The sequence below is a fragment of the Salmo salar genome, chromosome 02 (genome assembly GCF_965601325.2).
Source record: "Salmo salar chromosome 02, fSalSal1, whole genome shotgun sequence".
NCBI classification, from domain to species: Eukaryota; Metazoa; Chordata; class Actinopteri; order Salmoniformes; family Salmonidae; genus Salmo; species Salmo salar.
This window is the reverse complement of record NC_138292.1, coordinates 57,190,447-57,202,091: the sequence shown is the minus strand read 5'-3', so window position 1 is coordinate 57,202,091 and position 11,645 is coordinate 57,190,447. Positions and strand designations below refer to the sequence as shown.

General features: G+C 48.8%; 1 protein-coding gene across 1 annotated transcript; it reads right to left on the bottom strand.

The window, feature by feature from the left end:
- Positions 1–1,113: 1,113 nt before the first annotated feature.
- On the bottom strand, positions 1,114–2,137 carry LOC106587977 (gamma-crystallin M2-like). The gene is made up of 3 exons (XM_014176640.3): positions 2,070–2,137; positions 1,605–1,847; positions 1,114–1,465 (listed from the first exon to the last, which is right to left on the bottom strand). Exons 1-3 carry the CDS (start codon positions 2,097–2,099, stop codon positions 1,166–1,168), a joined length of 573 nt encoding a protein of 190 aa, XP_014032115.1. The 5' UTR covers positions 2,100–2,137; the 3' UTR covers positions 1,114–1,165.
- Positions 2,138–11,645: the final 9,508 nt, after the last annotated feature.

The following is an 11,645-nucleotide window of genomic DNA, read 5'->3' as shown; positions in this document are numbered from 1 at the left end:
TGAGCGGTGTTAACTGGGTGTGGCTGTCTGTGCCTGAGGTTGGCGTTTACTTTTCAGGGCTGTTAGTGTTTGTGTCTTAGTACAGACAGGATGTGCAGAGGTTGTCAGCACAGTTCATGAGATGAAAGAACGGGGGGGGGGGGGGGGGGGGGGGGGGTAGTCGTGCCGGTCAGATAGCAGGCTGTCTACCTGAAAGAATCCGAGCCTGCTCCCTCCACCTCTACATACATTCCAAGTGTGCTGCACAGTGCCACAAGGAAACACCTCTCACCACCTTAGTGCTTTGACATCCTTTTTCTTAGACACTCAACACCCAAACAAAGCTGGGCATAGCTGAGCACTGATATGGCCAAGTGTTCAACGACAAATGGAATCAGAAGCCAAAAACCTATAGGTTAAAGGTGTTTGTGTTTATACTTCACTTCCCAAGTATCCTTTCGTATGTGTGGACGACACCCTATTAGGCTTAGACAACAAAGGGAAATACTTTAGCTATTGATCAAAAGCGTGAAGAGACTTTTAGACTTGTAGACTTGGAATGGACACAACCCCTTTACTGGTGCCAAACATATTAGTAACAGAGGGTAATAACAATGTCCTAAACTTAATTTTGACAGTAATTTCAGAAATGCTGTTAGGCTGGTTTATATCATTTCCTTTTGTATTGCCAAGTTACTTCCATGGAGTATCATTGTCAAAACAAATAAACTCACAGACAGGATCAGTGTCCTGAGGCTGACAGTCTAGTCCAGCTACAAGACCACCAACTGTGATGTAACATTGAGTTTTAGCACTGAAACAATTTGCATAGAAGGCCTAGTGCATGTTTTGCACCACAATGAGTTACAACTAGATACATAGATCTTAATTTGATCACTTTGTTGTTGCTGCGAATCTTCCTGCACTAAATGAAAATACCCTCAAATAAAATATGGCATTATGTACTGTCGCATCATATGAAACATTTGATCTCAAATCCAAAATTCTCAAAATGTTAATTCTTAGCTTCACTGTCCAAATACATATGCAAGGGACTGTATATGACAAGGGATGCAGATGTGTGGACAACAAATCAGCAGGCACATTTTTTTGTCACACATAAAAAGGGAAAGATTTAATAGGTTTGTGAATTATTTTATTCAATGGCTTTACTTGCTACGGGTATTTAGTACCAGGAATCCATGATACGCCTCATGCTCATGAACCTCATACCACTCATGCCGCCCATGGCTCCCATTCCCATGCCCATGCTGAAGTTGCTGTACTCTCCAGGCCTCATGTACATCATCCTGCCTCTGAAGTGGGGCTGCTCGTACATCAGCCAGTGGCCTTCCATCACGTTGCAGGACTGGCATTTGGACATGCGGTAATGATCCATGATGTTGTCACAGTCGTCCATCATCTCGTGCATCTGACCTCCGAAGTTCTCTCTCTCGTAGATCCTCATCTTGTAGTTTCCTCTGTGCTGTTAGGATAAAAGTACAGGTTTCATAGATGAGATAATTATTTAGAACATTGTTTAATATGAGAGTGTGACCATTAAAATATGTTTTACCTTCAATGACAAGATGTGACTATTTTAAGATGAGATATTTTCAACCTACCATGGCGATCATGCGGCAGGACTTGATGCAGTCACTCATTCCAAAGTGCTGCATGTAGTCAGGGTACTCGCCCCTCCTCATGAAGTACTGGTTTCCCATGTAGTTGTTGCGGTTGTACAGCATCCAACAGCCACTCTCAACCCTGCAGGAGTGGCACCTGCTCAGGTAGGAGCTCATGTCACTGCAGTCACTGCTGCACTCATAGGAACGACCCTGGAAGTTCCTGTCCTCATAGAAGATGATCTGAAAATATAATGGAATAATTTCTATGAATTAAACAATTGTATGAAAGAAACATTTTAGAGAAATGTGGGATTGTCTACTGTTCAATCACAATAGCAACCAGGATATTGGGATGAGTCAAACATTCATGTTTTAGTTTGTGGTGCTAGAGCGCTAGAGCCCTAATGTATACCAATCTAGAAAAATGTTGGTATGTATTTTCAAAACTTTCCCAGTGCTTACCTTGCCCCTGCTCATGCTGGTGGTGGACATGTTTGCTAACTGTGCTGCTGGTTGCTGCTCCTGAACTGACTTCCTACCTGGTTTAACCCTTTCTTTTATACCTGACCAAACCCAAAGAATCGCTAGCTCCATTGTTCAAATCCCTGACCCAGCAACATGCTATAGAGGCCTATTGAGGCCACTGAGGTTACGTCCACATTTCCAGAAAGGCTGCTTTTCAATTGGTTGTTTCTCTTACAAAGTAACATAAAGGCTTTTGAGAGTTTACTCTCAAATTACTCTCAAATTTGAAAGTTCTTCATACATAAGTTTTCAAATCTTACTTGAAGGATAACTTTTATTAATTAACTAGAAAATGACATTTCCTGAAGTAAATGTGTGTGCTTGAAAGTCTTGAAGTTTTTATGGTTGTGAAATAGTAGTATAGTGGTAGCAACAGCTATAGTAATGGTAGAAGTAGTATTGGTAGTAATAGGGTTTTCATAGGCTATGGGTTAGTTATAGTTACCTATTTTGGGGTGGTTTGTTGGTTTAGAGTTATTATAGATGGTTATAGTGGGCTAGTACAGTAAGATAGTGAGTACTATAGCATCATTATGTCACGCTATTCAAGGTAGCAGGAAACGGGTGAGTCAGGCGCAGGAGAATAGAGGTCCATAGAATATGTTTAATAATGTCCAGAGTGAATACAGCGACTAGGCAGGGTGCAATCCACAAACAGGAGGGAGAACAGCTCCAAACTCCAAAATACACGGGGTGCAGCCCGACAACCCTAAAACCTATCAAATATTGTCCGTACACAAAACACATAGAAAAATAATCCAGCCCACTACCATCGACGTAACACAAAACAATCCCGCACAAATTCCAAACAAAAAACGGACAAACTAAATACCCCCCCACTAATTACAAACAAGGAACAGGTGCGGACTAAAACAGACATAACCAACAGACACTGAAACATGGATCGGTAGCAGCTAGTAGGCCGGCGACGACCGCCGAGCGCCGCCCGACTGGGGAGTGGCACCACCTTCTGTGGACGTTGTGACAGTACCCCCCCCCCCCCCCCCCGACACCGGCCTCGGGGACGACCCAGAGGATGAGGAGCAGGGCGATCCGGGCAGAGGCTGTGGAATCTCTGCAACAGGGCTGGATCCAGAATGTCCCCCACCGGGACCCAGCACCTCTCCTCTGGACTGTACCCCTCCCAGTCCACGAGGTACTGCAGGCCCCCTACCCGACGTCGGGAGTCCAAGATGGACCGGACTGTGTACGCCGGGACCACTCCGATGTCCAGGGGGGACGGAGGGACCTCCCGCACCTCAGCGTCCTGCAGCGGACCAGCTACCACCGGCCTGAGGAGAGACATGAAACGAGGGGTTAATACGGTAATATGAAGGAAGTTGTAACCTATAACACACCTCGTTTATTCTCCTCAGGACTTTGAACGGCCCCAGCTTCCGGCAGGGCAGGTGGAGGGACAGGTTCCGGGTCGAGAGCCAGACTCTGTCCCCTGGTTTGTACACGGGGGCCTCACTGCGGCGGCAGTCAGCGCTCTCCTTGTGCTGTCCTACAGCTCGTTTAAGGCACTCCTGGATGACACTCCAGGTCTCCTTCGAGCGCTGAACCCATTCCTCCACCGCAGGAGCTTCTGTCTGGCTCTGATGCCAAGGCACCAGGACCGGCTGGTACCCTAATACCACCTGGAAGGGCGACAGGTTAGTAGAGGAGTGACGCAGAGAGTTCTGCGCCACCTCGGCCCTTGGCAGAAATTTTGCCCACTCCCCTGGCCGGTCCTGGCAATAGGACCGCAGAAACCTGCCCACATCCTGGTTAATACGTTCCACCTGCCCATAACTCTCGGGGTGAAAACCCAAAGTCAAACTGACCGAGACCCCCAGCCTCTCCATAAACGCCCTCCACACTCTGGATGTGAACTGGGGACCCCGATCAGAGACGATGTCCTCGGGCACCACGTAGTGCCGGAAGACATGCGTAAACAGGGCCTCCGCGGTCTGTAGGGCCGTAGGAAGGCCGGGCAAAGGGATCAGACGGCAGGACTTAGAGAACCGATCCACAACGACCAGGATCATGGTGTTCCCCTGAGAAGGCGGGAGATCCATAAGGAAATCCACCGACAGGTGGGACCACGGTCGCTGTGGAACAGGGAGGGGCTGTAGTTTCCCTCGCAGCAGGTGCCTAGGAGCCTTACACTGGGTGCACACCGAACAGGAAGAGACATAATGCCTGACATCCTTAACCAAAGTGGGCCACCAGTACTTCCCTCTCAGGGCCCGCACTGTCCATTCCACACCAGGATGACCCGAGGAGGGTAGAGTGTGCAACCACCAGATCAGATGATCGCGAACACCGAGCGGGACGTACTTCCGACCAGCGGGACACTGAGGTGGAATAGGCTCTGACTGCCCCGCCCGCTCGATGTCCGCATCCATCTCCCAAACCACTGGTGCCACCAGACAGGAGGCAGGGAGGATGGGAGTAGGATCGATGGTCCGCTCCTCGGTGTCGTGGAGACGCGACAGTGCGTCAGCCTTCCGGTTCCGGGAACCTGGAATGTACGACAAGGTGAATTGGAACCTCGTAAAAAAAAAACTGGCCCACCTGGCTTGACGAGGGTTAAGTCTCCTCGCTGCCCGGATGTACTCCAGGTTACGGTGATCAGTCCAGATGAGGAAAGGGTGACGTGCCCCCTCAAGCCAATGTCTCCACACCTTCAGGGCCTCGACCATAGCTAACAACTCCCGGTCCCCCACATCATAGTTGCGCTCTGCCGAACTCAGCTTCTTAGAAAAGAACGCACAGGGGCAAAGCTTCGGAGGCGCGCCCGAGCGCTGCGACAGCACCGCTCCTACCCCAGTCTCGGACGCGTCCACCTCCACTATGAATGGCAAAGAGGGGTCCGGATGAGCCAGCACCGGGGCGTCGGTAAACAGAGCCTTCAGACGACTAAAGGCTCTGTCCGCCTCTGCTGACCACTGCAGCCGCACCGGCCCCCCCTTCATCAGTGAGGTAATGGGAGCCGCCACCTGACCAAAGCCCCAGATAAACCTCCGGTAGTAATTGGCAAACCCCAAGAACCGCTGCACCTCCTTCACCGTGGTTGGAGTCGGCCAATTACGCACGGCTGTAAAGCAGTCACATTCCACCTCTACCCCATTGGTGGAAATGCGATATCCCAGAAAAGAGACGGCTCGTTTGAAGAACTCACATTTCTCAGCCTTGACGTACAGGTCATGCTCCAGCAGCCGCCCAAGCACTTTACACACCAGAGACACATGCTCAGCACGTGTGGCGGAGTAGATCAAAATGTCATCGATGTATACCACCACACCCTGACCGAGCAGGTCTCTAAGAACCTCGTCTACAAAGGATTGGAAGACGGCGGGAGCATTCTTTAACCCATACGGCATGACGAGGTACTCATAATGGCCAGATGTGGTACTAAATGCGGTTTTCCACTTGTCTCCATCTCGGATACGCACCAAGTTATACGCGCTCCTGAGATCTAATTTTGTGAAGAAGCGCGCCCCGTGAAAAGACTCCACTGCCGTGGCAATGAGAGGTAGTGGGTAACTGAAACCCACCGTGATGGAATTTAGACCTCTATAATCAATGCACGGGCGCAGACCTCCCTCCTTCTTCCTCACAAAATAGAAGCTCGAGGAGAGGGGTGACTTAGATGGCCGAATGTATCCCTGTCTCAAGGACTCATCGACGTATGTCTCCATAGCCGCTGTCTCCTCCTGAGAGGATACACGTGACTCCGAGGAAAGGCCGCGTTAGCCTGGAGGTTTATCGCACAATCCCCTTGACGATGAGGGGTAATTGAGTCGCCTTCTTTTTACTGAAAGCGATAGCCAAATCGGCATATTCAGAGGGAATGTGCACGGTGGAGACTGGTTCTGGACTTTCCACCGTGGTCGCACCGATGGAAACTCCTATACACCTGCATGAGCACTCCCTCGACCACCCCTTAAGAGCCCTCTGCCTCCATGAAATCTTAGGGTTGTGAGTTGCCAGCCAGGGAATTCCCACTACCACCGGAAACGCCGGGGAATCAATGAGGAACAGGCTGATTCGTTCCTCATGACCCCCCCCCCGCGTCACCATGACTAGTGGCACTGTGACTTCCCTCACTTGGCCGGACCCTAGTGGTCAACTATCTAGGGCGTGCACAGGAAAGGGTTGGTCCAGCTGAACCAGGGGAATACCTAATTTAGTGGCGACCCCACGGTCCATAAAACTCCCAGCTGCGCCTGAACCGACTAGTGCCTTATACTGGAAGTGAGGGGAAAACTCAGGGAAACAAACAGAGGTGTACATGTGATCGACAGGGGGCTCTGGGTGTGACTGGTGCTGACTCACCTGGGGGGTCGATGTGGTGCTCTGCCTGCCATCCAAACTCCCGGGTGGACTTCTCCAGCACCGGTCCGCAGTGTGCCCTCTACGACCACAATGGGCGCAGGAGAGGCCCCCCCCTCCGGCCCTCCTAGCTGCAGCCCCTCCTATCTCCATGGGCGTTGGAGCAGGAGGGCTGGGAGGTGAAACAAACAGACCCCGACTGGAACGCCCCCGGGCAGCCAGCAGGTTGTCCAGCCTGATGGACAAATCAATAAGCTGGTCCAGGGTGGTCGTATTGTCCTGGCAAGCCAGCTCCCAGTGGGCGTCCACACGAAGATTACATCTGTAGTGGTCAATCAGGGCCCGCTCATTCCACCCCGATCCGGCGGCGAGAGTCCGGAAATCCAGGGCAAAGTCCTGAGCGCTCCTCGTCTCCTGCCTCAGGTGGAATAATCACTCACCCGCCGCTTTGCCCTCCGGGGGATGATCGAATACCGCCGGAAGCGGCGGACAAACTCCGGGTAGTCGCTCCTAGCCGAGTCTGGGCCCTCCCAGACTGCGTTGGCCCGTTCTAGGGCTCTACCCGTGAGGCATGAGACGAGGACACTCACCCTCTCTTCATCCGAGGGAGGGGGGCGAACGGCCGGCAGGTACAGATCTAATTGAAGCAGAAAACCCTTGCACCCGGCGGCCGCCCCATCAAACTCCCTGGGAGCCATGATCCGGATCCCACTCGTGCTGGGTTCGGTGGGTGCTGGTAGGGGCGCAGGGTGGTGAGTAGGCACTGGGGGGGGGGGGGGGGGGGGGGGGGGCGACTCTCTCCCAGCTCTCCAAAAGGGCCAGCACCTGATCCATGGCCGTGCCCAGGCATTGAAGGAGGCTGGCATGAGTGACACTTGTTCTGCCATGGATGGTGCTTCGGCTCCTGCTGACTCCATCTTGTGGTGCGGGATTCTGTCACGATATTCAAGGTAGCAAGAAACGGGTGAGTCAGGCGCAGGAGAATGGAGGTCCGTAGAATATATGTTTAATAATGTCCAGAGTGAATACAGCGACTAGGCAGGGTGTAATCCACAAACAGGAGGGAGTACAGCTCCAAACTCCAAAATACACAGGGCACAGCCCAGCAACCCTAAAACCTATCAAATATTGTCGCGTACACAAAACACATAGAAAAATAATCCAGCCCACTACCATCGACGTAACACAAAACAATCCCGCACAAATCCCAGACAAAAAATGGACAAACGAAATACCCCCCCACTAATTACAAACAAGGAACAGGTGCGGACTAAAACAGACATAACCAACAGACACTGAAACATGGATCGGTGGCAGCTAGTAGGCCGGCGACGACGACCGCCGAGCGCTGCCTGACTGGGGAGTGGCGCCACCTTCTCTGGACGTTGTGACACAGTAGCCATATTGTGTGTTTTTAAGCTCTCTAAGGTCTTCAGTTTGAACATTCTGAATGTTTTGTGGCAGTGATTTCAGTTTAGAATGTTGAAACCGGCATTCTGCCTTTAAAATGGGATATAAAAATCTATAGTTTATGAAGTATGAATGGTAGCAACAAACTGTGTTAAAGCAATCTAAGTTGATTCAGTCTGCAAATGTCAACTTTGGGTTGGTGTTTGTAGCTGGAACAGTGGCAAATCCACATTTTGCCTTTAAATCTATGGAAATGTATGCAAATTTCAACCAGTTTTGTTCAAAAAGTATACATAGTATCAAAAAGCTGTATACAAGCACACCATTCCAAACCGGTCTGCACGTTTTAAAGATTGAATGGAGTTTTTAGCTTTAACGGTTCTGGAGGAGTAGTGGCTCCATTTTTTACCTGTCCTCTCCATTTAAACCCATGGCCATTAAAATACATTGGGATATATGCAAAAGTGTTTGTAGTGTGAAAGGTAAGCTATAAGTAGTATCAAAAATGATTGAAAAATGACATTTTAAAGTTGTTTTGGTGTGGGTTGCTTTTACAGTTTTGGGCTACAGGTGGCAGCAGAAGGAGAGTAATAAGTATGTCAGAATTTTGAAGTTGTTCTTGCTTTCAGCAGGCACATCTAATGATTTGACATGTTAGCAGAAACCGATCTGGGACCAGGCTATTAGTGCACTGAGAATAAAAACATACTGGTTATTAATCATTACAGTGTAGCCTACATGCCATGGATGGGATGGACATGCTCTTTTTGAGCAATTAAATTATCTATTTGATAATAGAATATAGAGGACCCAAATCTAAAAAGTTGTGATGTATTCTTGAATCATCCAACAACCATCCTACAATCTAAGCTTGATGCTCTCAATCTCACACAAATTATCAATGAACCTACCAGGTACCACCCCAATGCCGTAAACACGGGCACCCTCATAGATATCATCCTAACCAACTTGCCCTCTTAATACACCTCTGCTGTTTTCAACCAAGATCTCAGCGATTACTGCCTCATTGCCTGCATCCGTAATGGGTCAGCGGTCAAACGACCTCCACTCATCACTGTCAAACGCTCCCTGAAACACTTCAGCGAGCAGGCCTTTCTAATCGACCTGGCCCAGGTATCCTGGAAGGATGTTGACCTCATCCCTTCAGTAGAGGATGCCTGGTTATTTTTTTAAATGCCTTCCTCACCATCTTAAAGCATGCCCCATTCAAGTAATTTAGAACCAGGAACAGATATAGCCCTTGGTTCTCTCCAGACCTGACTGCCCTTAACCAACACAAAAACATCCTTTGGCGTTCTGCATTAGCATTGAACAGCCCCCGTGATATGCAACTTTTCAGGGAAGTTAGAAACCAATATACACAGGCAGTTAGAAAAGCCAAGGCTAGCTTTTTCAAGCAGAAATTTGCTTCCTGCAACACAAACTCAAAAAGTTCTGGGACACTGTAAAGTCCTTGGAGAATAAGAGCACCTCCTCCCAGCTGCCCACTGCACTGAGGATAGGAAACTCTGTCACCACCGATAAATCCACTATAATTGAGAATTTCAATAAGCATTTTTCTACGGCTGGCCATGCTTTCCACCTGGCTACCCCTACCCCGGTCAACAGCACTGCACCCCCCACAGCAACTCGCCCAAGCCTTCCCTATTTCTCCTTCTCCCAAATCCAGTCAGCTGATGTTCTGAAAGAGCTGCAAAATCTGGACCCCTACAAATCAGCCGGGCTAGACAATCTGGACCCTTTCTTTCTAAAATTATCTGACGAAATTGTTGCAACCCCTATTACTGGCCTATTCAATCTCTCTTTTGTGTCGTCTTAGATTCCCAAAGATTGGAAAGCAGCTGCGGCCATCCCCCTCTTCAAAGGGGGGGACACTCTTGACCCAAACTGCTACAGACCTATATCTATCCTACCCTGCCTCTCTAAAGTCTTCGAAAGCCAAGTCAACAAACAGATTACAGACCATTTCGAATCCCACCGCACCTTCTCCGCTATGCAATCTGGTTTCAGAGCTGGTCATGGGTGTACCTCAGCCACGCTCAAGGTCCTAAACGATATCTTAACCGCCATCGATAAGAAACAATACTGTGCAGCCATATTCATTGACCTGGCCAAGGCTTTCGACTCTGTCAATCCCCACATCCTCATCGGCAGACTCAACAGCCTTGGTTTCTCAAATGATTGCCTCGCCTAGTTCACCAAATACTTCTCTGATAGAGTTTAGTGTGTCAAATCGGAGGGCCTGTTGTCCGGGCCTCTGGCAGTCTCTATGGGGTGCCACAGGGTTCAATTCCTGGGCCGACTCTTTTCTCTGTATACATCAATGATGTCGCTCTTGCTGCTGGTGAGTCTCTGATCCACCTCTACGCAGACGACACCATTCTGTATACTTCTGGCCCTTCTTTGGACACTGTGTTAACTACCCTCCAGATGAGCTTCAATGCCATACAACTCTCCTTCCGTGGCCTCCAACTGCTCTTAAATACAAGTAAAACTAAATACATGCTCTTCAACCGATCGCTGCCTGCACCTGCCTGCCCGTCCAGCATCACTACTCTGGACGGTTCTGACTTAGAATATGTGGAAAACTACAAATACCTAGGTGTCTGGTTAGACTGTAAACTCTCCTTCCAGACTCACATCAAACATCTCCAATCCAAAGTTAAATCTAGAATTGGCTTCCTATTTCGCAACCAAGCATCTTTCACTCATGCTGCCAAACATACCCTCGTAAAACTGACCATCCTACCGATCTTCGACTTCGGCGATGTCATTTACATAATAGCCTCCAATACCCTACTCAATAAATTGGATGCAGTCTATCACAGTGCCATCCGTTTTGTCACCAAAGCCCCATATACTACCCACCACTACGACCTGTACGCTCTCGTTGGCTGGCCCTCGCTTCATACTCGTCGCCAAACCCACTGGCTCCAGGTCATCTACAAGACCCTGCTAGGTAAAGTTCCCCCTTATCTCAGCTCGCTGGTCACCATAGCAGCACCCACCTGCAGCACGCGCTCCAGCAGGTATATCTCTCTGGTCACCCCCAAAGCCAATTCCTCCTTCGGCCGCCTCTCCTTCCAGTTCTCTGCTGCCAATGACTGGAACGAACTACAAAAATCTCTGAAACTGGAAACACTTATCTCCCTCACTAGCTTTAAGCACCAGCTGTCAGAGCAGCTCACAGATTACTGCGCCTGTACATAGCCCATCTATAATTTAGTCCAAACAACTACCTCTTCCCCTACTGTATTTATTTATTTATTTTGCTCCTTTGCACCCCATTATTTCTAGTTCTACTTTGCACTTTCTTCCACTGCAAATCTACCATTCCAGTGTTTTACTTGCTATATTGTATTTACCTCGCCACCATGGCCTTTTTTGCCTTTACCTCATCTCACCTCATTTGCTCACATTGTATATAGACTTATTTTTCTACTATATTATTGACTGTATGTTTGTTTTACTCCATGTGTAACTCTGTGTTGTTGTAGGTGTCAAACTGCTTTGCTTTATATTGGCCAGGTCGCAATTGTAAATGAGAACTTGTTCTCAACTTGCCTCCCTGGTTAAATAAAGGTGAAATATATATATTTTTTAAATCATGCTGAAATGTTTCCAATTAGTTTATTTGGAACAATCTCATTGTGCGCTTGTTACAGCAACATTTGTTGGCTAATTGTTGAATAGGGCTATACACTTGTTTTTCAGTTATGTACTTGCAGCAAGTAATCAACGAGACGAGACCTTTAAATACAA